This window comes from Macaca fascicularis, chromosome 1, assembly GCF_037993035.2.
Source record: "Macaca fascicularis isolate 582-1 chromosome 1, T2T-MFA8v1.1".
NCBI lineage: Eukaryota > Metazoa > Chordata > Mammalia > Primates > Cercopithecidae > Macaca > Macaca fascicularis.
The window spans coordinates 82,582,424-82,609,395 of NC_088375.1; the positions used below are offsets into that span (position 1 = coordinate 82,582,424).

General features: G+C 44.6%; 1 protein-coding gene across 11 annotated transcripts in view; it reads left to right on the forward strand.

The window, feature by feature from the left end:
- The window catches only part of CNIH3 (cornichon family AMPA receptor auxiliary protein 3), a 373,524-nt gene that overhangs the window by 329,179 nt on the left and 17,373 nt on the right, over positions 1 to 26,972 (forward strand). For 9 of the 11 annotated variants that reach the window (XM_074037255.1, XM_074037293.1, XM_074037238.1 and 6 more), the window contains one exon: positions 3,413 to 4,638. The exons of the other annotated variants lie outside the window; for them this stretch is intronic. In XM_074037255.1, the coding sequence (XP_073893356.1) occupies positions 3,413 to 3,440 (28 nt within the window). In that variant the 3' untranslated portion in view covers positions 3,441 to 4,638. Of the gene's footprint in view, positions 1 to 3,412; positions 4,639 to 26,972 lie in introns of those variants that run through there. 11 annotated transcript variants of the gene reach the window in all.

A 26,972-nucleotide genomic window follows, 5' to 3' on the forward strand; every position in this document is an offset into this window, starting at 1 on the left:
TGGGCTCAAGCGATTCTCCCACCTTAACCTTCTGAGTAGCTGGGACTACAGGTATGTGTCACCATGCCCAGCTAATTTTTTTTTTTTAATTTTTTGTAGAGATGGGGTTTCACTGTGTTACCCAGGCAGGTCTTGAACTCTTCAGCCCAAGTGACCCTCCTGCCTCAGCCTCCCAAAGTTCTGACATTTAGAAATGAGCCAGGCTTTGTGCTCAGAGCTTTGTACGTATTGCTCAACTTATGAGATAAATACTATCCTCACTCACATACGAAAAATGAACTGAATCTGAGAAGTTTATGTTCCTGAATTCACAGCTAATAGTGTCACAGCTATAAGTAATACATCTTGAGTCCGATTTCAAAGGCTGAACTCCTTTCTCATTTTCCTTTTTTTTTTTTTTTTTTTTGAGGGTATCACTCTGTCTCCCAGGCTGGAATACAATGGCAGGATCATAGCTTGCTGCAGCCTCAAACTCCAGGCTCAAGGGATCCTCCTGCCTTAGTCTCCTGAGTAGCTGTTATAGGCATGTACCACCATGCTCGGCTAATTTTTGTATTTTTCTGTAGAGACAGGGTTTTGCCATGTTGCCCAGGCTGGTCTTGAACTCCTGGGCTCATGTGTTCCACCCGCCTCGGCCTCCCAAAGTGCTGGGATTACAGGCGTAAGCCACTATGCCCAGTAGCTCTTAACTGCTGGCTATCTTAGAAAACCTCTAGAAAAGTCTTTATCAAAGTGAGGGGTAAGGAAGGGAGGAAGGTGTGCTTTTTAAAAATACAGATTCCTGGGCTTATAGCTACCTATTCAGACTTTCCAGGGCTGGGCTCCGCATTTTAAACAAGCTCTCTGGACAATCCTGATGCACACCTTGGTGGCTCTGGAGCATTCTACTTGGTTCTGCCTTCCCTTTACATCCCCTGCGTCTGCAGACTCTGTGGGGTGCTCTGGAATGTTTACTACTCCAGCTTGCGGGGAGCCTGACCGTCTTTGAAGCCTCCGGAGATTTCCACGGTGCCCAGTGGGTTCACCTAAGTCTTTCTGACTCCAAGTCTGAACTATCTGACAACCAAAGGCTTGTCAGATGGGTTCGTGTCTTGGGAAACATACAGAGCGTGGACAAAGCCGTTGTGGGCTTAGGGACTGGATACCTCGGAGGTTAGGTTTCTTCCCTGCAGCGTGCTCCACCCTGCTTTCTTTGTGGAGTCACAGGCTTCCCCTTCTGCAGAGTCATGGGCTGAGTGGCCTGTCCCTAGAGACAGCGCTGTCTCTCCTGTAAGCCAACAGAATGAGACCAGTGTTTTCATTAGCTCCTGCCCCTTTAGCCTGGGATCCACCTCAGTGTGGATGAAGACGGAGGCAAGATATTTCCCTCATTTCAGTTTTGTTGCAGCAGATGCTGGAGCCGAGGCGTCGCCAGGAAGAAGGCATATGAATTCACAGGGAGGGAAGCTGCTGTGCGTGCTCCGCTGTTGGGGGTGGGAGGGGGCGGGGTGGGGAGGGCTTGGCAGCTCCTCTGGGTTGGATGGGTGTGATCATTCTATAACTGAGTGTGTTCCAGACAGTCTGTTTGACTGTTTGTCCTCTAGTTCATTACTTCAATTTGGCCCTGCCTTCATGATACATGTGTTAATCACTTTGTTTCTAAAACAAAATTGGAAACAGTTCCTGCAGCCTCACTGGGACCCTGGGTGGCCCCCACGGTCTCCTGCATTCTTTGTTGAATCTGGCCCCTTCGGGCTCTGTGGGGCTCCATAAAAGACTCTGTTTCTCCCACCTTAGGAGCTGCCGGCCCCTCAGATCCAGAGCTGGTGGAGAGCACAGGAGCGCCAGCACAGGCCACCGTGGGAGGGAGAGAAGGGGACCCGTGTGTGTGCAGAGCCATGTCTGAACTGAGCTCAGGGCTAGAGACCCACACAACAGCGGGGAAGACGGGGTGGGTGGTTTATGGTTTCAGCTTCCTGAGGAGCTCCTGAGGACCTTGGTGAGGTTAAGAAATGCGTCTCAGGTCCCCGCTAATAATTCGCGACATCTGGCTTCAGAGCCTGTGCTCGCTCTTCTATCCTGTTTGAATCACATGGCACCCATCACCCCACTTCACAGTTTGCCTTGTGGACCAGGTGATAATTTGAGGGTTGTGTTAGAAGGGGACTAGCTAACACAGATACTAATACTAGCTGGTGAGCCCAGTATGAACAGTATCCTAAAGTATTGGGCAATACTTTAGGTCACCTGAAGTAGTAGGACCACCCCCCTGCATGGTTATTCTGGATCATGCCTGTCCCTCCTCAGGTTTATTTCTCTCCCTCTATGTTATTTATGGTTTACTTGTTCCTTGACACCAGAGACCATGTTGGTTTTAAATGAAAGAATGAATGAAAGTGAGTAAATAAAGATATCCACGTGAGGCTTAGTACTGTCATGCAAAAAGCATTGGCTTCGGAGTTAGGATGTGGCTTCTCCCCCTGCTGTCACTCCTCATCTGGCCCTCAGCTTCCCCAGGTGGAGTAAGTCCCTCTTGCTCCAGATCTGACCAGTGGTTCTCTGTGCACATGAGATGTGTGAGGTTCCTGAAGATGGAACTTCAGCTACTCAGAAGAGCCCATTGGGCCTCCACAGCTGCATAGGGTTAGAAGTAAAACCTTTTGACTTCTTTTCATTTCTTTTACTTCTTAGATGAATCTTTCTTCTCACTATAATGTGAAAGGCAGTTGGTTTCTTTTTCTGCCAAATAAAGAGGTATATTTTTATGCAGATCATTCCTCAGCCTTGCAAACTTAACCTGAAGTCCTTATTAAGAGCACAGGGATACATGTCCCCTTTACCCCCACTCTTAGTAGTATTGGGGCAATAACTTTAGGTCACACGCTTTTAATGCATGTTTAATTCCTGGAGTCCATTAAAAATAGGAGGGCCAGGGAGTTACCCAATCAAGAGTTGACTGAGTTCTGGTGCCCAGAGGGCTTATGTTCCCATGCAGGACTTTGCAATAATGAGGATGATCTTTTTCCCAGCACTGGCGTATTATCCAGCATCATCTGGGAGCCCCTGGACACAGCCATCATGCAAGCACATGGCAGCTGCTGGCATAAAGAATCCACTGCACCCCCAGACCTGCCCTGCAATTGCATGAAAAGGAAAACAACCATAATAATCATCCTGATGAGAATAATAATAGGCACTTAGAGCAATCACATCTTTTATCCAAGGGATACAATATGCTCTCCCCAAAAATGTTTATTCCAGCGTTGTGGGAAGTAGAAGGGGCACAGTAGTGGAGTCGGCGAGATGCTATAGTGACAGGAATGAGGGAGAAGCCAAGGAGTCTGGCCTCTGGAAGGTCCCTCTCCTGAGGGGCAGCCTGAGTCCTCTGTGGGCTTCCACTAACGCCTTCTTTTCCTTTTCTTTTTGCATTCAGCATGATCTACACTTTAGTGAGCTCTTAACGCAAAGACCGTGCACGTCATCAGAGACTGAGATGGGAGAGACCTCAGACGGAGAGGTGCATTTCTGCTGGTGACTGGAGGAGGGACCAGAATGGGGATATGTGAGAAATAGACCCAGCAGGCAGTCTGACTGAACGGGAGCTGGGATCACGCAGCCAGCTGGGAGCCAAGTTAACCCTGCGTGTCTGTTGTTGCCCTGTGTGTCAATCTTTGGCATTCGAATTCCACATACAGGGTCCTAGAGCCCTTCTGAGCATCAGTGGTGTGGGGGAGTAGGTGACAAAACACTAGACCTCTCCTGAGAGAGAATTGCTGCTTCCTGAATCCACTTCATTGAACAGCACCTTGCAAGTTCACACTGAGTTCCTGGGCCATGGGAGCGGAGGCTGGAAGGCTGCAAGGTGCTTGCTAAGGATCAGAATGACCCAGAGTCAAGGCCAAGTCTGCAGGGACCTGTTGAAAGCCTGGAGAATGCCTTGGCTGCCCAAGACTCTTGTTGCCTTTCTTCCAAGCCATGGCCACACCCTTTTTCTCAAATGGGAGGGGCTGGAGGGTGTGTGGGATTTGCCTTCAGCTGTAATCAGCCTTGAGCTCGCGGGGCTGTTTTCAGCTGAGGAGGGGTGAATATAGGAAAAATGGATTTTTGAAACGTTTGCAACATGTTCAAGGTGTTAGTTCTCCACCACACAGGTTGTATTCTTCTTTTGCCACCTCAGACCATCAGAATCATTTAATGCAAATCAATTGGTCAATGCTAGTCAAAGCTATGTTCTTACAAAAACCCCAGACAGCTCAGAGCTCAGAAAATCCTGTGGAGTGGCTGCTCTGTACCATGGGCATCCGGCAGCCAGGAAGTGAGACAACATAATTATAACTTCGTTTTATGATGCTGCATCATTTGTACTGTTTAGGTCGACACGAGGACATCATCTTATTTAGAATTTTCCATTTGGCAATCTCTTTTGGGTGGGAGTTGTGCTGGGGGTTGTAAATAATGACAAGGCTGAGATTTTTATGATGTTTAAATTGGGCACAATGATTTTGACCTTATTCCCCAAACTTCTTTTCTACTGTTTAACATACACAGGCTATTTATACACATCCCCAGCTCCCATCTGAAACCTGTGACTCAGGTTTATGAATGGTGTTTGTGTAGCAACACATTGTGTGCTATGTTTATTAAAATGCAGCGACAACTTGAGTGTCTCACTTAACTGGCTCTCTCATTTCAACCATTACAGGCTGGATTTGTCTACATATGGTTGGAAAACTGATAGGAGGAAAAGGCAAATTTTCAAAAAGGCATCGTGCTGCTAAAAATTCTATGGAAAACAAAATGCAGACTTTTACTCCGAGGTTTATGGTGTAAAACTGGAGAATTTGAGGTGATGATTTTGGGAGAAGGCTTCCTCTTGGCCAATACCTGCAGATTACCGACCAGGTAACTGTTGTTAGGGATAGAGTTACCTTTGGGGCTGCTTGGGCCTGGCTTTGGCTTCATTCCTGAGACGACTAGTGACCCTCATCCAGAGAGGCAAGTGTTGGATGGCAGACTGCAGACGCTAATCTAACTGTACAGCCGTCCTGCAAATGCAACCGGATGTGGAAGGTGAATGATCCGTGTTACTTCTCACCATGGAGCTGTTTTGTTTCTATACTCTGCCTCCTTTCAAAAAGATCTGAAGTGGCTCATAATAGGAGACACAAGTACACAAAGACCATTAAAATGGAAGTAGAGATGTCTTTTTTTTTTTTTTTTTTTTTTTTTTGAGACAGGGTCTCACTCTGTCGCCCAGGCTGGAGTGTAAGTGGTACAGTCACGGCTCACTGCAGCCTTGACCTTCCCAGGCTCAGGTGATGCTCCCACTTCAGCCTCCCGAGTAGACCATAGGTACGACCACGCCTGGCTAATTTTTGTATTTTTTGCACAGATGGGGTTTTGCCATGTTGCCCAGGCTGGTCTCAAACTCTTGGGCTCAAGCAATCTGCTCACCTTCACCTCCCAAAGTGCTGGGATTAAAGGCTGAGTCACTGCCACTGGCCTGACAGCTCTTATGTTTATGAAAAAGAAACATCCAGATATTTCCCTCCCACAAGTTGTGATTGGGAAATAATTCTCATGATCTGTTGTGAGTTTCAGTGAATTTCCAGTTCTTGGGAGAAGTTAATCATGATGATAAAGCTAAGAGTAAAGGGCACAGTGATGGGGCACGGGCTGTGCGCCAGGCACTGTGTTAAGTGCTCACACGGTGACCTCCCCCACCCCTCAGAGTGATCGTGCCCAGCAGGTTAGATGTTCTCATCCCCACTTCATCCATGAGGGAACTGGGGAGCCTCAGGGAAGGTGAGTCCTCCCTAGGTGACGTAGTGCAGAACAAGGGCTTGATGCTACGAAGAAGTGGCCAAATAACGATAGTTATAAACCAAGGCATCTGGCAGTGATCTGGACGCTTCATATGCTTTTCCCTGATCCTCATAACGATACCGTGAGGCAGATATGATCTCTGTTTTATAGATGAGGAAACTGAGGAGAGGAGTCTCTTGCAGAGATCCACAGCTAGCAACAGGTATGTCTAGCTGTAGCTGGGATTTAAACCCAAGTCTGCCTCTTCTCACATAATTTTGTTCTTGTTGCCCAGTCTCTTATTGTGTATCCCACAGAAGTGACCAAAGGGAAGAAGAGAGGAAAAGCAGGAAAAACTCCTCTGTTTTCCAACGCGCAAAGTGAATATTTTCCTTGAGAGATAAAGAGCTCACCTTTCCAAGCATGCATCAAGGAGAGAGCTTCCTAGGGAGTAGGGTCATCTCCTGCAGGTGGTGTTGGTGAACTGGTTCCCATTGCCTTAGAGAGGTAGAGCTGTAGGCCTGGTGTGGCTATGCCTAAACGATCAGAGGGGAACTTGGAAGAGTCAAAGCTCACTTTTCACTTTGCTAAGGTGGAGGAATAATGGCACCTGCCACACTGGCTTTCTATAAAGATTAGATGAGTTCATACCTGCAGATAACTTAGAACAGTACCCTGCATGTGGTCAGCACACCTCACTGTAGAGGGCGAGTCTTCCCTGCCTTCTGGGTCAGTCCATTGTTGTGTTGCTATAAAGGAATACCCAAGCCTGGGTAATTTTTGAAGAAAAGAGATTTACTTGGCTCACAGTTCTGCAGGCTGTACGAGCATGGCTCCTGCCTCTGGTGAGGGCCTCAGGAAGCTTCTAATCATGGTGGAGGACAAAGGGAGAGCACGCATGTCAAATGGTGAAGAGCAAGAGAGAGAAGGGAGAGGTTTCAGACGCCTAAGCAACCAGATCTCATGTGAACTGAGCGAGAATGCACTCATCCCCAAGGGGATGGCATTAAGCCATTCATGAGGGATCTGCCCCCATGATCCAGTCACCTCCTACCAGGACCCACCTCCAACACTGGTAGTCACATTTCAATATGAGGTTTGGAGGGGACAAACATCCAAACTGTATCACCATCCTTACTCTGCCCTGTGCCCATTCCGGGGCAAGGTCCCTCCCTTTGGGAGGACCAAGGAGCCAACTGGCCACGTGGAACAGGAGTGAAGATTGCTGGATGCTGCCACCCTCCTGAGGCCCGATCCTGTCTATAGTATCCTAAATGGAGGTCGGGCTGGGACCTGACCCCTCTTTTCAGTGCCATGTTCTCTGCCAATAATGATAACCACTGCCATAGAGTACTTGCTATGTGCTGGATGCTCTGCAAAGCACTTACCATATGTAGTCTCATTTAATCCCCCATCAATATTAGGGAATGGGAATGATTGTTGTCTTCAAGGGATAGTTGAAAATACTAAAGCTTATAGAGGTCTAGCAATTGAGCCAAGGTCACAATGGCTAATAAGTCATGGAGCCTAGACTTCCACCCAGGTCCTTTTGATTCCAAGGCTTTGACCATTTTCTCACTCCTGAAAGGGTGATAGAGTCCAGGAAGGACAATGGGGTGTGAGATAGAAGAGAAAAGGGGATGAACATGGGACAGCAGTGTGGCTCTGCTGAGCTCACATGTTTCACAGCAAGCAACTCTATGTGAATAACTTTATAATTGGAAGGACTTTGGCTACAGGATCTTGTGCAAACTTCTTAACCTTTAGAGACTCAACTTTTTTATTTGTAAAATGAGGCTAATAATACCTCCCTTTCAGTATTCTTGTGATAATTTAAGTAAACTATGTACAGAATGCTTGTTGAGCCTGTCTCACAATTCGTGTTCAACAAATCTTGGTCCTCAGTGCTCCACCCGACTGCCCTTCCCTTCAAAGAGGGGAAGGGAGGATTATGTAGATAAAAACGGGTAAAATACTTCTCCTAGTAACACCTGATGACAATCAATGAATCTCAGCTCCCTCCTTTCCCCTCTCCATCTTTGGGCGGACTGTCCCAGGCATGCAACATGGGTAGCAGAGCTCAGCCCTCTCAAGAAAATTTCCCCTTTGCATCCTATTTTTAGGTTTGGTAATTGCACCAATGTTGAATAAAGTTGTCATCATTATGACAGTTTTGTTCTCCTACATAAGAGATGAATGCAGCCAGCAAAATGCTTTGACAACAATTAATTGCACTCACGCTGTGTCGTTACACAGATCCATTTCCATAACCCTTTCTCTTCCTGGACTTGGGCTGTTCTGTTTTCAAGTGTGCTCTGGCAAATGAGTCTTTAGGCAGAGCCTTCTCCAGGCCTCGGAGCTGCTGGTCCAAGCTGGACATCTTGGGGCTGCCTCTGTTCCTGAGGCTCAGGCAGAAGGCACTACTCACTGTGGGCGTTTGAGGGGGCATCCTGGGACATATCCTGTGACTTGGCTCATCCCAGGCAGAGGAGAAGAGGAGCTGACCAAGGGAGTAAGTCTTCAGGACACAAGCACACATTCTAAGGAAAGGTGGGGGCAAGTTTCAGCTTTTTTTTTTTTTTTTTTTTTTTTTTTTTTTTTTTTAATAGACCAAGTCTCACTCTGTTGCCCAGGCTGGAGTGCAGGGGCACGATCTCAGCTCACTGCAACCTTCGCCTCCTGGGTTCAAGTGATTCTCCTGCCTCAGCCTCCTGAGTAGCTGGGATTACAGGTACCCGCCACCATCCCCAGCTAATTTTTGTATTTTTAGTAGAGATGGGGTTTCACTGTGTTTGCCAGGCTGGTCTCAAACTCCTGACCTCAGGTGATCCACCCGCCTCAGCCTCCAAAAGTGCTGGGATTACAGGCATGAGCCACCATGCCTGGCCAAGTTTTAGTCTGTCCAGTTTAGCAGGGAGCAGGCTTTCCTTGTGGGGAGCAGCACGTGATGGAAGCATTTCACACAGCTGCATTTGCAGAGGGAGACCTCAGTGCCCACACGTTGGATTGGGTTTCAGTTGCTGCCCATGATCCAGAAACAGAAATAGACACAGGGTCAAAACAGCCACAACAAAATAGGATTTTCCAGGCTTTGCTCCCACCCACCCACTCTGTGGTCATTTCTGCCCCTGTTAAATTCTGCCCAGATAGTTTTTGATACGCCAAGGGTGTTATGAACTTGACCTCTTAGCTACCACGTGATACCCACATTTCTTCCCAGCCAGTGGTATGCTAAAGCTGACTTGTACAGGCTTATGAGAGCCTGTACAAGTTTAGTTTAGTTTTTTAGGGATTTTACTAAATAGTTGTTAAACAGAGCCATTATTAAAACTAAAGTTATATAAACTTACAATTAAATAAATAATTTTAAAAACAAAGGTAATACCTAGTCAAACCACTTCCCAATTATTTTACTACATTTTACTTGAGGTTATGTCTATTGTATCTGTGGCAGAAATGCTATGTGACGGTATGCTGCTGTGAATCTCTTCCCATCTTTGCATTCAGTGATGTCCCATTGATTGCTCGAAATTGGCCATGGTGAGAGTATTTACACTCTGTGGATGTCCCCCTCCCTTGCCATTCTCAGGGCAATTCCTCTAATGCATGGCCTCCTCTAGGTGGGGCAGTCTCCTCACTGGACCCCAGAGTACCTCAAGGGGCAGACATATACCTTTTGGCTTAAAGAAGCAGCAGTCTGAAAAGGTGGTGTTATGTCCTGGAGTTTGACTGCCTGACAGCCAGCAGAGAGACTTAAATGCCACCACAGTGTTTCCGTTCAAACATCAAACAGGAGTCTCAGCAGTAAACCTTGTCCTTTTCAAAAATGCTTGACACATCAGAAAAACAAGATCACCTTTCTGGTGGTTTTATATTTCTGATCTTCTAGAGCAGAGGAGGTAGGGAAAATGAGAGCCCCGCTAAATACTAGTCCCCACATCAAATTATAATGAAACCCATCAATCAGGCCCCCATGCCTGGGACAGTCTGTTTTGATTGCTGCAATGAAAACAGCAGGGCAGCACTAGAGGCTTTGGGGGAAATTTTGTAAGTGGCTTCCTAGGACAGATCTTGCGATGCTGTTCTTATTTTCCCAGAGCTAAGTTGAAAATAAGCGTGATGTCGAGGTCGCTTTCTGGGCTATACAAGGTAGAGAGAGCCCTCTCAGTGAAATGGAGATGCCCAGCAGATGAGCCAGATCCCCAAAGGATGGTGAGGAACCCTGCACCCTAGTGGACCAGTCTTTCAAATCGGCAGTTCTGTGTTCTTCAGTAATATTTATGCTTGCATTCAAGACACCTGTGCCCCAAGATGTAGTGCATACCTAACAGTGTTACAGGTACAGAGGAAAAATTAGTCATAAGGACCCAATGGCAGCTCTAGCATAACCACTTCTAGGTTTTCACCTAGAAGATAAGAAAATGAGGCCAGATCACATTTTTCATTTAGATACATGCCCCCCAGGTCTGCGTAACTGGGAAACCCCAGCATAGGTTTCAGCCTCACAATTTGAGGAAGCCCAGCCCATGCCAGGTACGGACGTTCAGACCCAGTAGGATAATGATACTTTCTAGGGAGCTAACTAGTGGTAACCCAAGAGTGCCGGTTCACGGGAGGTGGAGGGCCGTCCTGAATGAGCATGGGGCTTTGCACTTGACCCTGTCCTCTTCACTGCTTATTATCAGTGACTTTCAGATGAAGGCAATTGATCGATTCTGGGCTAACACAAAACTGAAAAGAATTCAATTAGGACAGGAAGAAATTTTTAAAAAAATATCATAAGCTCAGACTCACTAGAGGAAATACAATAGGCATACATGAAAGGTCTTAAGATTGGGCTCAAAAAAGTCAGCAGCAAAATATATAAGGGGTGAAGGCAACCACATGCTTTAGGAGGGACATTGAGAAATCTGAGCCTGCCCATAGCAGGGCATCCAGAGTCGATTTCATAGGACTGGGGAGAGAAGTCTAGAAGACTGTCTTCAAAGACATGAAGGCTCCAAGAGGGCAGAAACCAGGACTTGGGTGAAAACAGCCCCTCCACCCCACCCCTTGCTCTTCAGATGGTGTTGGTTGAAGCAGTTGCTTCCCAATGAGGGTTCTGGAGAGGTGTTAGGTGAAAGGACCGTTCTGTGGTCAAATGTGTGTGGAACTGCTGGGCTAAACACAAGCAGCCCTTTTCAAATCTGTCTCAGTGGGAACCTTCAGTCAGAAGCACCAAGAGGGGCACTGTTTGCAAAGCACTTTTCTGTGGAAAGCAGCAGTGGAGACTCAGCAGAGAGAGGCATGAGGCAGAGCTTTCTGGGGTTGATGGAAGACTGAGGGATGAGTGTGTACCGTGGGATGGAACGGTTCCAAATATGGAACCAACTATCAGAAGTACTGTAAACAAATAGGACTTGCCCCACATTGAGCAAAACACAAATGACAAACCACATAATTCAAATGCAGAAAAAAATAGAAAGGGCTGAATTCGGGATACCATCAATTATAAGCCTTTTGAGGATAGGTATTTATTTATATAGCTCCAGAGCTGGCTTTGTCCTGACTAGGCCCACAGTAAATATATGTTGAATTAAATTGAAATTTTGATGATTAGAACCAGCAGAAGGCAGAGATAACCTCATAGTAAATAGGAATCAGTATCCCAGGGAGGAATGTTCAGGCAACATGGCAGCCCCATGCAGGCTGTGTCCTGGCAATATCCTGTAGGGTTCAGTAGCAGTAAAACAGGCAAGGGCATGCGAAGGACATCAGCAGATTGTCCTTTACCACTGCACAGACCACTGCAGACTAAGGTGGAGTGGTTTCTTCTTCTGAACTCTTCTCTTCTCTTCTCTGAATCACTAAAACATGACTCCTAGGCCTAAAGGAACAAAGACGACTGGCTCTCCGGAGTCGCAGAGTGACTATCGTTAAACTCCATCACTTTTTGTGCATATAACAATTTAGGAAACATTAACCAAAAACAAAAACCCAAACAAACAAAAAGGCCAGACCTTTGCATGTTGTTTATTGGCATGAGAGAGTCTGGCTCATGGCCAGGGGAGCAGCTGTTGGGGAGTAACACACAGGAAACCTGCCTGCAGGGCCCCAGGTGTCTGAGAGGTGTTCTGAAGTCCTTCATTGGCTCAGCTCTTGTCCAGTGTTTCTGGCAGAAATGGCTCAGTGTCTCCTACTCTTCCCACTAACCCTTGGAAGTTCTCCAAGCTACGGCTGTGAAACGGGAGGGAGGGGATGAGAGCAGAGTATATGGATAGCAAGAATGACTTTAAACTAATCACCTCTACAAGTTCCTTCTTTTTCAAATCCAACATTTCTGAGGGTTGGTCAGCCTGGCCCCAAGGGAAGCAGGGGAGAAGGCAGGATTGCGCTGGGTGGGTAATGTCATCTGGCCCGGGCTCAGTCAGGACACTACATGCTCCCCTCCTCCTGTATCTGGAAGAGGCCAGAAGCCTGGGAATGGGAGTGGTGGTGCTGAATGATGGGTGATCCCAGGGGCATAGAGTTGACTCCAGGGTCCATGCCTATTTGGGAACGATTGGGAACAATTGGAAACTCTGGGTTCATAATATGCTGCCTTCCTGAGCCTGGATTTCCATCTGGGGCTGTGATGTTAATAAGGTGATTAGTGAACCCTTAGCTCATCGAATGAGCTCTGCTCTTGGCATGAGAAGGACCTAAACTGGAATTCTGACTCTAGTTCTTGTCAGTTGGGTGATGTTGGTCAAATTTCTCAACCTTCCTGAGTCCCAGTTTACTCAGCTACAATATGGGAGCACTAATGCATAATTCTGTGAGGATGATGTGAACACTAAATAAGCTTATTTACATGAAATCAATTTACAGTATAGAAAATGCAACACCGATATGAGGGGTTGTTACTATTACAGTCACAGAAGGAGTTGACTTTTCTTCTGCTTTAAGAGTATGCTTAAAATATGGCTGTATCTGAGAATATTGGATGAAAGTGCTTTAGGAGTTGGCCTTGGGACAAGAGGGAAAGAAATTGCTGCCCAGCTCTTGTTTTTTCTTTTCTTTTCTTTTTTAAATTTTATTTTAGAGGCCATTCTTGGCTTGTTAGAGGGTCCTAGACCTCTGTAAAGGTTGTTGTCTAGTTGGAGTACAGGGCGTCTTTGACACTACAATTTTGAACCCCCAGGTCAATTTTTTACTCTGTATCTAAGAATACAGATTTTAAAATGAGAACCTTAGCAGGCTTGATAGCTTTTCACTGAGAAAGATATTTCTAGAGTGAATGCCATTGGGCCAGTTTAATTCCTTGGATAATTTTTAATATAGAATTAATAAACTATTTCCAAATTTTTCCATTTTCATTTTTTCTAAAATTATTTTCCCTGATATCGATTATTTTCTGTGTAAATTTTATGACAAAGATTAAATTTATTAGTTTTTGAAAGTTATAGCTTCTGCCATTGTGAGTTTTCTGTGAAACCACCAATTTACCAAGTTCAAATCCCCCAAGTCAAATTTTGCAACACTACATTCTTTATCAATGTCTACTCATGAACACATTTTATGATGGGATGTTTTAGCTACTGGAACTCTTATTTGAAAGTTTTACTAATTCTATTCTCTCCTCCATATCAAATTGTGCAGTTTCCATTGTCATCAATCAGAAGCAGTTCTTCAGTACATTAATCTGTCACACATTTTTGCATGGGCTACTTTAAACACTGTCAAATTTATTTTATTTTGATTATTTCTACCAGAAATATCATCAGATTCAGGAATGCTATTTCATTTTTACTTCTTAACTCATGTGTGTTACTGTTATTAGCAGTTGTCTTTGGACATTTCTTGGCTGCTCCTTTGGCTGGGATTGGCTGTGTCTTTGTCCAATAATCCAGTTCTGTTGTGCCCTTTCCGGAAGAGAAAGCGGAGAGGTCAGATTCAATGTAAGGGAGGGTTGGAATGTCCAAATTTGATTGGAGCTTTAAAATAAGATGAGAAACATGGTCAGATTTGACTTTAGAAAGTCCATTTTGGCTTTTGAGTAGAGACTGAATTGGAGAAAACAAAAATGGTTGGGAGATGGTTAGAAACGACTGCAGAAACGCAGGTGAGAGACAAATTGCAAACATTTATATAGCACTTACTATGTGTAACAAGCATTAGTTTAAGCATTTTGTAAGTTTTAACTCATTCTATCTTGATGACAACTCTGAGGAGGTAAGCATTATAACTATTTCCGTTTTACAAACGAAGAAACTGAAGTACAGAAAGATTCAATATATGTCCAAGATTACAAACTAGCAAGGGGGTAGGGGTGGATCTAGAATTCAAACCTGGGTAGAAGGACTTCAGGGACTGAGCCCTTGACCTCTCCAGTGGTTTTCTCATCCAAGAAAGAAAAGCGTGGCAAGGAGGAGGTTTTTGAGAAATGCTATGAGAAAATGGAAATTATGGGACTTGGTGAAAAGGGTATGTTTCTGGCTTTGTGTGTGGTAGGTGGTAGGGCTATTCTTTGAGAAAGGGAAGTTGTTTAGGGGAAAGATAATGTGTTCGGTTTTGAAGCTGAATAAGAGAATTCTAGCTATAGCGTACTAAAAAGCCTTACTCTGTTTTTGATGTTTGACTACTGACATCTTTCAAGCCCCATAGCTCCCCCTCTTCCTTCTGTCTCCCATGTGAGCAAACCAGTAAGAAAGTTTTATGCTCCCTCCCTTGACACCAAGGAAGTTCAAAACCTGGCCTACATTGGGAACCCTCACCTTGGACCCAACCCCTAGCAACACCAAAAGCCAGAGACAGTCACCCCTCCTTGCTCTGTCAAGCCATTTTTGGACATGCGTGGGAGCCTGCCCTGCTCTCCCTGAAAGCCTCATTATGTGAGTGATGAGACTGTTCATCCCCTCTTGGTGCATGTGTGGCATTAGTCAGTTTTCAACATCCAAACCAAATTTTGGGTCAGAAGTTGGTACAACCTTCATCCCACACAGCGGATTGGGAAATGTGGTCTAGGTGGGTTTTGGTGAGCATGTAGCTGTCGCCACCACGGATATGCTGAGTTGCAGTGTCAGTTGGTCATTGAGATAAGATGTTTCGAAGATAGTAGAATAGAAGGGTCTGAGGAAAGGGTTTTGAGCTGGAGCTGTACATTTATAAATCACCTTCTAGTTGATGAAAGGAGAAAAAGGAAAGAAAAGGAAAAAGAATTATTCTGTTCCTAATGTCCTTTTGGTTTAATTTTCATGTTCAAAGATTGCTTTCCAGAACCTCACTAGCAGTAGTTCGTGTTGGGGGGTGGGCGGTGGGGATTGAGTAGGAAGATGTTGAAACCATTTCAGAATGAGCAGCATTTACACACACACACACACACACACACACACAGAGGAACACACGCACGCACTTTAAAAAATGATTTGGCCCTTCCAGTTTCCTGCTCTTTTAAGCCTCCAGTGAGAAGAAAAAGGAAGTAGCAGGCTAATTGGAGAGAACTGTGAGGGAAAGGCAGAGTTGGTAAAAGAGAGAGGAAATCAGTTTGCTATTTTAAGGATATGAAAGTCTTCCCATAAGCCATTATGGTCTCCTTGCCAGTTAATTTCATTTCAAATGAAGTTGAAAGGTAATCTGATAGGTTTTGTTATTTCTGCAAATAATTCATAAAATCAGATGAACTCAGAACTCTGGCTTAGAATGTAGGAGGATTTCAAAGTCTGACAAGGTGATAATTACCAGGACTGCACTGGAACTGACAGCTAGTATTGGAATGATCTCCTTTTTATTGAAATCCTCAGTGTGATTAGGAAAAAAGACAGTTTAATTCAGTTAATCTGAAGCAGCCAGTAGACCTGAATTGCTTCAGTGCAGACAAGCAGAGCTGATGTGTGTGGAGATGGCAGTCTTTGTGGTTGATTTAGAACGTCATACACAGAAGACTCTCACATTTTACTGATGACAAGAGCAGTTCAGATATGCAGAGAAGAATGGCATGTTCAGTTCCAGAATCCTGAAGCAGCCTTAGAAAGGGAATCCGAATACATTTATTGCACCAGCAAGCTCATTTGTAGTAGGTCCCGCTTTGCTCAGGCTGGAGACATATTGATGCATTAGTTGGTTACATTCATTCTGCAATCTCTCCCCTCTCCATCGCTCCCCTACGGATAGCAGAAAGTGAAGACAACATAAATATTTGTCTGATGGACCAGAGGAAAGATAGTCTTTTATAAACAATAAAGTATTGCTTTATGGTAAGGATACCTAAGCAGATAGAATATCTTCTACAACCTGAAATATGTGTAACCTTATGAAAAAAACACAGTTTATGTAAGTTTAAGTTTCAAGATGACCATACAGGTATTGGATAGAGTGCATATATTAGATAATTAGTACCTGCAAGTTATTCATCTGTTTATTCATTCATGTATTATTTATCCACTCATTCATTCATTCATTCATTCATTCATTCATTTATTCCATACAAGTTTATAAAACCTCTGCCACGTACAACATAAAATGCATAAAGATTAATAAGATGAGGCTTCTTCTGTCAGTCCTCCAGGAGTTCACACCTGTCCATTTCTCTACCTCTGTCTCCATCCATCCATTCATCCACCTAATATGCCCACTGGGAACTCAGTGGCCCTTAGTGATTTAACCAAACTTCAAATCCTCACTATCATAGCTCTGTGAAACTCCAAAGTCCTCCTTATGGTTTCTCTGTGTCCCTGAGGCTTACTCCTTTTCCTGCTCTCTGCCTTTGTGCTTTAGGGCTTCCTGGGTGGTCTTTATTCCAATACATCAGCATGGACACAGAGGCTTGCCCCTTCACTAGTTTCCACTTCTCCAATTGTTGTGTCTCAACTATTTTGTGAGTTTAATACTTTCACTCAAGATGATAGGGAGGGGCAAAGGGAAGAGTCGTATCATGGAGCCTTTGCTCTTCACCCCTTTCTTCTCTGTTTATCTCATTCTTGTGTTTCTTCTCCAAATGCACCAATAAATATGACTTCCAAACCCCCTCCCTCTATATATCCTATAATCTTTTTTCTTTTTTTTTTTTTGAGATGGAGTCTTGCTCTGTTGCCCACGCTGGAGTGCAGTGGCACGATCTTGGCTCACTGCAACCTCTGCCTGCCAGGTTCAAGCAATTCTCCTGCCTCAGCCTCCTGAGTAGCTGGGATTACAGGCATGCACCACCACACCTGGCTAATTTTTGTATTTTTAGTAGAGACGGGGTTTCACCATGTTGGTCAGGCTGGTCTCAAACTCTTGACCTCGTGATCCGAGGCGTGAGCCACTGTGCCAGGTCTATATCCTACAATCTTATACCAAAGTAAATCATGCCCTGGAGGCTCAACTTTTACCCCAAGTCAGTTGATCAAAAAACCATTTTCTGAAGAACTTTTCCCTAAAAGGATTTCTAGAAAAGAAAATTTCTTGCCACCAGTACTGTATATTATTTATCTGTGTACTTCTGTCTTAAAACCCCAGTCTTAAGACATAGCATGGATAGATGAGTGAATGTGAAGGAAAATAACTAGTGTCAGCTTCTGCATATCTCAGAAAAAGACAATGAAAAACTTTAACAATTATAGTTGTGTTTGCATTTCTTATTAAACTAATGTTTTTAAAGTAAGTATCTTGGCCTGAAATCATAGACAGCAAAGTACAGAAATGCATTCAATTCTCTTTAAACAAAAGAGCATGTATTAGTTATCTATTTCTATGTAATAAATTACTACAAAACCTCGTTGCATAAAACAACAAGCATTCATTATCTCATAGTTTCTGAGGACCAAGAAACTGGGAGATGTGTTGCTGATGGTTCTGGCTCAGGATCCCTGTTGAGGGTGGAGTCCAGATGTTGGCCAGGGCTGCAGCCATCCAAAGGGTTGATCAGGGTGGAGGATTTGCTTCTCAAGTGGCTCCCTCATAGGGCTGTTAGCAGGAGGCCTCAGTTCCTCATAATGTTGGCCCCTTTTCACAACATGGTACATGGCTTCTACCAGAGTGATTGGAGAGAGGGAGAAGTCAATGTGTTTTATGACCTAGCTTGGGAGGACACTGCACATGGGCATGGTTGCTAGGAAGTGAGGATCAAGGGCCATCTTGGATGCTGGCTACCACCGGGCATTTACTTACGTGCATCAGAATCAATTTTATGAACATCTGAGAGCACAAAACCAGTTTTATAGGTGGACTGGGAAGACCTAGTGCTCATAGCTTAATATGATCACTTCAGGATCCAACTTCATATACTTTTCAGTTCAGCATTAGCAACAACCATAATAACAATGTATTTTGCTATAATTGTTTTTTGAGACAGGGTCTCACTCTGTCACCCAGTACAGTGTTGCAGTCTTGACTCACTGTAGCCTCAACCTCCTGGGCTCAAGTAATCCTCCCACCTCAGGCCTGGTGGCAAATGCCGGTAGTCCCAGCTACTCAGGAGGCATGAGCCATTGTGCCTGGCTTCACTAATGTATTTTACAATTTTTATTTTTGCAGTGACCAACATTTCTTGAGTGGTTGTTTGTCTATGCAGTGTGTTAACTACATTGCCAAAGTGATTACATTTAATTCCAAAATCATATGCCTATATTACAAATGAGGAAACTGAGAATAAGTGATATGTCAAAGGTTACAGTGCTAAGGTTTCTGTGCCATTCATTTCAAGTTTTTTTTTACGTAGAATATCACTGGTCATTGCCAATCCAGTTTCCATATGTGGCCAGAAAGATGCATGTCATAGCAGAGAGGCTTCCCAATTCTGAGGCTGTGGGCACAACATACTAAGCTAGATGAGAAAATTGAGCATGGCAGGAAAGTTGATTAGCATATTTGCTTCAGTAAAAAATCACTTTGTGTTAAGCCTAGGACCTTGCCTTAATTGCCACCATTAGTAAATAGAAATCTGCTTGTATTGTACGCAGCTAGCAGCTAAAAGCATTAAAAGTACTCTGAAAGATTTTCTCTCAGAATATCAGCAGTTTAAATGTATGCTACCTTTTTTTCATGTTAATTTTTTGCCATCCTGTGGCTTGCTTTACAGCTACTGAAGAAGCAGGGGGTTTTGAAATGAGATACAAGCAAAAACTCTAGAGGATGGGTCTACGGTGGGTGTGTTTTTCAAGTATACCTCTAGCTCCCCCACCAATATAGCAGATAAGAAGCCAGGATATCCCCATAAGAAGTAAAGAAATAACTTAAATGCCAAGCACTTCATCCAACTCTACTATATTTTTGTCTCATTCCATCTTTTTATATTTTTATTTTGTTTTTCAGAAAACCAGGGTGGCGAATATCAGTAATGTGGATAAGTAGGAGACAGGAGTGTTCATTCCATTCATTCATTCATTCATTCATTCATTCAACAAACACGTGTTGAGCTTTAGTGTTCAAGGTATTGTGCTGGGGGATGGTGTGTTCAGAATTCATTCACCATCTTCCGATAGTATTTATTGAGTACTTTTTAGCTCCCTGACACCCTGTTCGGTGCTGTGAAAGTTTAGGGAAAAAAAGTGAGTGAGTAAGTTAAGTGAGACAAGCTTCTTGTTCCAAAAATATCTTGAAACATCATTGGGACAAGAGAATCAACATGAACCAATTGAGGAATGAAACAAAGTAGTCATTAAGTGCAAATGGTACAATCTCTGGGAGTACCAGGAGTTTTTAGAGGAGGCTGATGAGGAAGACAGGAGAGCTGGGGAGAATTCTTGGTGGAGGTGTCACTGCACTGGGGCTCTGATGACATGCAGACCATGCTGCTGTTCTCATAGGGGGCTGCTTCAAAGAGTCAGGAGAGAGAGGTGGGGTCATAAGTAAGGAAAGGGACATTCTGGAGAAAGTCCCACCACTCTGACTTGGTTTCACCCTAAGTCAGACATTTTCCTGTGTACATCTCCTCTTCCCACTCCCCTCTGAAAGTCCAGAGCTAAACTGGGTGCTTGTGATGAACACTCAAGTTCAGACCAGGCCAGGTTAGAACCTTGTGAGCCCTGACACTGCAGCCCACATTCCCCACTGGACTCCAAAGATGAGAATTCCACCCAGAGGTAGGAACAATCCCCTGGAGCCTTTGGTCTTTCTCTGGTTCTAACTGAGGGGCCAGGGGCCAGGATGGGGTGGGGTCAGAGGAGAGTAACCAGGGATGATGGCATGACAGCACAGCTAGAAGGGACTGGTATTATTCAATCCGGAGAACACAGGAAAATGAAATAAAAATGATTCTTAAGTACATCAAAGCTCTTATACTTTGATGTGTATCACCAGTGAGAGGCTGGTGAACTGTGCTGTTTTCTCTGAAGGCATTTGAAGAAATCAAAAGGGCCGTTATAAAACAGAAAGTTTGGGGTTAGCACTGTTGGGCTTCCCCCCCACCACCTTTGACATGACCTGACACCTTGGCACAATCCACCTACGAGGGGACCTTTAGGATTTTCCTAGGGTGGCCAACCATCCCAGTTTGCCCAGGACTTTCAGTGCTAAAACTGGGATGGTCCTGGGCAAACCAGGTACCGAGAACACCTCTCTTGTACTTACCTGCTCAGTTCTGCTTCTCCTCCTGGCCCTGGCTCAGGTGTGGTCCCCTCCAGCACTGCCCAAATAAGGGAATTGTGACCCCTCCAGATGGAAGAGGGTAGTCCCAAATTGAGCTGAGCGGGAATTTGCCCAAGAGCACATGATCTGATGGATCAGGACAGGTTCCTGGTCATAGCTGCAACCCACTGTGCCTTGCAGCAGACCTGGAGGGCACCGAGAGAATAAAACTGGAATCATGAGCAAGGTCTGACGCCAGGGGTGTCGGGCACAAGGAAGATGACACTGCAGAAAATGAATCTATTCTTTTTTGTTTGTTTTGGGTTTTTTTTGTTTGTTTGTTGTTTTTGAGACGGAATCTCGCTCTGTCGCCAGACTAGTGCTGTGGCGCCATCTCGGCTCACTGCAACCTCCAACTCCCTGGTTCAAGGGATTCTCCTACCTCCGCCTCCCGAGTAGCTGGGATTACAGGCATGAGCCACCACACCTAGCTAATTTTTGTATTTTTAGTAGAGATGGGGTTTCACCATGTTGGCCAGGATGGTCTCAATCTCCTGACCTTGTGATCCACCCGCCTTGGCCTCCCAAAGTGCTGGGATTACAGGTGTGAGCCACCACGCTCCACTGAAAGTGAATCTATTCTTGTGCCCAGTTACCCCAGGGCGGGAAAACAGCCCCTGACAAAACGGGCAGATCCGCAGACTCCGTCTTTCTCATTCTCGCACCAGTGAACTTAGTCACGAATCTCGCGGCTCCTGTGAGCCTTGTCAGGCACAGTTTCTGACAGTTAACAAGACTGACTTTCTGCTGACTGAACTTACTTTTCAAGGGACCACATTTCTTTGGAATAGTTTTAATTTTATCTTAAACAGAAATAAGTTTTTAAATTTTATTTACTTATTTATTTTTAGACAGAGTCTCACTCTGTCATCCAGGCTGGAGTGCAGTGGTGTGATCTCAGCTCACTGCAACCTCTGCCTCCCAGGGTTCAAACGTTTCTCCTGCCTCAGCCTCTGAGGCAGCTGGGATTATAAGCACCTGCCACCATGTCTGGCTAATTTTCATATTTTCAGTTGAGATGGGGTTTCACCATGTTGGCCAGGCTGGTCTCAAACTCCTGACCTCAAGTGATCCACCCGCCTTGGCCTCCCAAAGTGTTGGGATTACAGGCATGAGCCACTGCGCCCGGCCTGATTTTATTTTAATTGAGTAATTTTAATTACACTTAAGCATTTCTAAATGCTTGGCAACATGCTGAGTACTTCATTTGAATTATTTTACTAAACTCTCACAATAATCCTATGGGTAAAGTGGCTTTATATTCCCTGTATTTACAGGTGAAAAAACTGAGGTCAGGGAAGAGATCACAAGGCCAGCAAGCTGGGAATCAGCCAGTGAGTCTGGCTCCAGAGCCCATGTTTTGAACTGTGCCATGGGCCTGGGTTAACCTGTCGGCTGAAATGAGTTTTAGAGATTCTGGATTTTACTTTGCTGTCCAAGAGATACCCTCTATTTATAGTTGGCTTCAGTAATCAAGTTAATAACCAATAACACTTATATTTAGCTGATTTTATTAGAAACTATCAATAATCCTAAAAATAGTCTCTGTTGGTTATCATGTTGATTCTTTTTCTTCCCCCGCCCCCAAGGCAGAATCTCACTCTGTTGCCCAGAAGTGCAGTGGCGCAATCTTGGCTCACTGCAATCTCTGCCTCCTGGGTTCAAGCAATTCTCCTGCCTCAGTCTCCTGAGTAGCTAGGACTACAGGTGTGCACCACCATGCCCGGCTAAATTTTTTTTTTTTTTTAGTAGAGACAAGGTTTCACTGTATTGGTCAGGCTGGTCTTGAACTCTTGACCTCAAGTGATTCGCCTGCATCGGCCTCCCAAAGTGCTGGGATTACAGGGGTGAGCCACCATGCCTGGCTGTTGATTCTCATTTTTAAAGGGGCAAAGAGAGGCAAAGCTATGATTCTATTTAAAGGATCATTACTATTTATGCAAATCTCATCCCAAGACCACACTGGGGATGAGAGTTTACTAGTTTAAATGCTATTTTTCATGCATATAATTGAAAGGAACCAAGTTTAGGCAGTCAGAGGAGATGAAAGAGTGATTTGGGACCTGAGCGCTCACTTCAGGAAACTCACAGCTACATCCTCCATGCTTAGACTTCAAGTCCCCAGACAGGATGCAGGAGAAGGAATTCAGCCTGTGCAGGCCTTTAGTTTGAAAAATTTTCAGTGGTTTGAGCCAAACGAAGCACCCCAGGTTACATCCCAGTGATAAAACTTAACTGGATTGTCTAAAACAGTCTGGTCTCTGGGAAAGCGTAAAGTTTTAAGATTTGGCGTGACTATGCGTCAGGTCCTACACAAGGGACAAGGATATAAAGCCAAATAAGACATAGTCCCTGCTTCCAAGAACCATACAATAACTTGTTTCCTCTGAGGGTAGCATGCACATGAACACATGAAACAATGCAGCTGTGACCAAGATTTGGCCTGGCCCTAGGGGAGTAGATGGGAGGGCCTCCTAAACCAGCTCAGGGGTGAGAAGGCTTGGGATTAGGGAGAGTATTCTGGAGGAAGGGGGCCTGAGCTGAAATATGCACTTGGCCCATCTTGGAGCATCTGTAGCTACCCAGAGTTAAGAGTAGTGAAGAGCTTGGGCCCTGATGTCAGCTGGAACTGAGGCTGAATCTTGGCTCTGCCAGTTATTAGCTATGTGACTTAGGTGAGTTACTTGTCCTCTCCAAGTCTCGGTTTTCTGATCTATAAAATAGGAAGATGATAACACCAACTTTCATGGGGGTATTGTGATGAATCAAATAATGTACGTGAAGCTCTTAGCTTCACAGTGCTCAATTGATGGCAATGTTATTGTTGTTATATGTTTGTCTAAGAGTCCCATTGTTATAGGACCAACAGGTTCATGTGCTCTCTGTGCAATAATAGACCAATACACTGAGACAGCAGGGTTTCCAGCAGACAAAGAGTTTAACAATTGCAAGGCAGCCAAGAAAGGAGATGGGAGTAGACCATCAAATTCATCTTCTGAAGGAGTTTTGGGCTGAGGTTTACAAGATAATTGCAGAGGGCAAGGGGCTGGAAAACTGGGGTTGTGGGTTGGTTGTGGTGAGGAGGATGAAATTATCAGGATGTGGAAACTGCATTCTTTGCAAAGTCAGTTTCTCATGGGGCCCTTCAGACCAGCTGATGTCAGTAGTGTCACTGGTGTGCAGGACCTGAAAGAATATCTCAAATAGAAAAATTAACATTTCATAATGCTCAAGTTGTTATCTATAGAGCAGTTACAGGGAACTCTAATCTAGGGTCCATGTGACTCTGAGGCAATAGGCATCAAACAGCTCTGAGGAAGTGGGCTAGAGAGCAGGCTGGCCTCACAATGAATGCTGAGTGTGCTGCAAGCTGGATTTATTTTCATTTCTCTCCCCCTCTTCTTCCCTGATTAACTTTATAAAATTTATAGGGATGGTTTCACCATGTGATGGCTGCTGGGCAGGAGCTCAGTCTCTTGTGTGGGCAACCAGGGGTGTAATTTCAGAAGAGTCAGGGTCACCAGATCCCTCTGGAGCTGCTAAGCCCCTCCTTTATCCTCTCTTAATGTTAGAATGCTATTGACACAAGACAAAGCCTTCCATTTTGTAATCCCATGAGCATTAACCAGGAAGCCATCCAGGAGAAGGCAATTTCAGAGGATGAATCTGCTCCAGGCTTTTTTTTCTCAAAGTAGTTTCTGCACAAACCGTGTTACTACCACATGGGTCATGGTGGAAGGCAGAAAGACAGGAAAAGAATGAGGAGAAAGAAAGTTGGGGGACACAGAATCAAAATTCCCCTGGATTTGTCCAGGTATATGCTTGGTAGTAGCGTGCTTGGGAGGAAAACAGATGGGGAGCTGGCAGGGTCACTCCCTGCATGGTTTGGGTGGACTTGTGCTCCTGGCTATCAGTCAGGTCTCATCCTAGGATCCTGCAGCCTGAGCAAGTGGCCAGCTCAGTGGGGGCTGGGAGTCTGGGCTCCTTGGGATGCTCCATTGCTTATCTTGCTCCCCTTGGCCAGGCCCATTTCCTCATTTTTCCAAAGCTGGAGTCCAGCGATGTGGGGACAGACTGGTCAGATAGTGGCTCCTTCAACCAAAGATTCTGTTGCCAACAGAAGCCTGAAGAATATGATACCAAAGGGCTGGGCAGGGGTGTGGGTTTTTCCTGATGGCAGCCTTGGGCATCGATTTATCTGATTTCTTTGACATTTTCTTCCAGTATTTCCCCCTCTTGGGGTAAAACATTTCCCTGAATCACTGGCATTGCTTTCCTGCAATGGACTCTAGGGTATTGGCCAGTGACTCATGAATTGCAACTGCACCAAGAAGACCTCATTTCTAGGGTGGCAGTGTCCCAGTGAAGATCCTGGTCCTAGCCATGTCACTATCTCTGTCAATTCCCAGTCCTGACCTTCTGGTCTTTCCTTCTCACACAGCCTTGAGTTGTGTCGTAACACCTCTCTCCGCTTGGAGTTGATTGCTTTTCTGTCCTTTGAGGCCAAGTGGAGTTATATAAATCACCCATTGCAGGTGAGCAGGAACAATATTTTACCGGAAGGGCTGACCTGTATCCAAATAGCCATGTCTAAAATGCAAAAGTGGTGGATAAAAATAAGCCGTGCTCATTAGATGGCTCCCTGCCCTACATAGCTGCTCAAAAACCTACGTCTTGTTCTGCCCAAGTGTAAATAGTTTCCCTATTTAGAAATGGCACAGTGGGAGGTAAATGAATTGGCTAGGAGAAACCAGTCATAACTCATCACATTGAGAAGCTTAAAAACTCTTTATGTGAAATATACTAATGCTGTGAGTTGCTGAAAGCGAGGCAGTGTGCTAGGAGCTTTACATACATTATCTTATTTAATCCTTCCACCGACTCTGCAAGGTTCTCCTTATTCTATTTTACAGATGAGGAAAGTAGGCTCAGCAAAGTTAGGTTAAGCTTGCTCAGGGTCATACAGATAGTGATAGTGAAATTGGCAATCAAATATTGGTCACTCTTGTTGGGACAAAGCCCAGCGTTCTTCTCACTGAACCTCACTGCTAGGGATTGGCCAGGATCATTAGGTTATCAGGTGCATTTAGAGACCTGGTCTCTTATTGTTGTCAAATGACTCTTGGTCTGAGCCTTGACTGAAAGGTGTTCTGCAGTGAGGCTGCTTATATGGAGAATAAAGCTTGAAATTAAATTCCCTCTTGCCATGGTCATGTCCATCCCTCGCTTCCCTGGATCTCAGCCCATTGGCAGGGCTCCTGTTCCCTAACTGATGACCCACGTGGTAATGACACTGTTGTACCCTACCTGCCTCTATGCACTGATCTTTCCTGGATTTCCTAATGAGAATGGCCATTCAGATTTTGAAGCAGTCTGGTAAATAGTGCCCGTGTTCCCTGTCCAGATTCTGAATCAGAAATGAGGCAAAGAGTAAGGAAGCTGTAGGCCAAATCTCATCTTAGTTATGAATAAGGGCTAGATTGGAGAATGTAGTTTACTACAGGAGAAAAATGAATTAATGTTGCAGGGGAGTAGGAAACAAAATCCAAGATGAAGGTTGGCTTGCGGAAGTTTATTAGTTCTTTTGGGATCTACACCCATAGGAGGGGAAGGAATGGAAGCAGGATTGGCAGAGGGAAAAGTCAAGCAGTACTGCAGTCTTATCAAAGGTCTCACCGATCCTGTGGAGCATGCTGGGTCTTTATACTTTTTTTTGGTTTTAATCTGGTCTTCATTTTTACTGAAGTTATCCATGATGAAAAACTCTCAATCGTTATCCTAGGGTTACTACAAACAGCAGATCCTGGCTATGACCACTGTACCAACTGCCAGCTACTATGAGGCAATGACTTACAACCCTTCTGGCTTTAAAAAAATTATTAACTAAAAAAAAATGCTAATACTGCTATCTGTGAATATTTTAGTTTGAAATAATATCTGTTCATATTTTACTTTGGAAGATGAGTCTCTGAAACCCTCCCAAATTAGTTATATCCTCTTCTTTATTTGCAGCACTCATAGTTGTATTTATTACTTTTTTCATTGACAAATAAAAATTTTATACATTTCTTGTGTACATGATATTTTGAAATATGTATACATTGTGGAAGGGCTAAATCGAGCTATTTAACATATGCATTACCTCAAGTACTTATAATTTTTTGTGGTAAGAACACTTAAAATCTACTTTCTTAGCAATTTTCAAGACTCTAATAGATTGTTATTAATGATAATCACTATGTTGTACAATTGTTCTCTTGAATCTGAACCTGGGGAGGCAGCAATCTTCAGTCAAAGGCAATTCCCAGAGAGGGCTATTCGCTGAGGGCTGTCAGCCAGCAGCGCTCACCATACAAGGAGAGAAGACCTTCAGTCCCCAAGATGGATCTTGGAGGCTCATGACAGCATTCACTGCATGGACCTATATTTCATACATTTCCGGAAGCAGTGTCTCCAGCATTCCCACAGCCTTGTTCCCTGGCAGGGGATTACAAAATAAAGATTAGTGGGACAAACTACAGCTTCCATCGCAACTGATATTCATTCTCTCTCATCCTCAGGAAATACCTCTGCTGGTTGAGTCACACTTCTTGCCAGTTGGTGTGACTTAGACCCTCATCTCT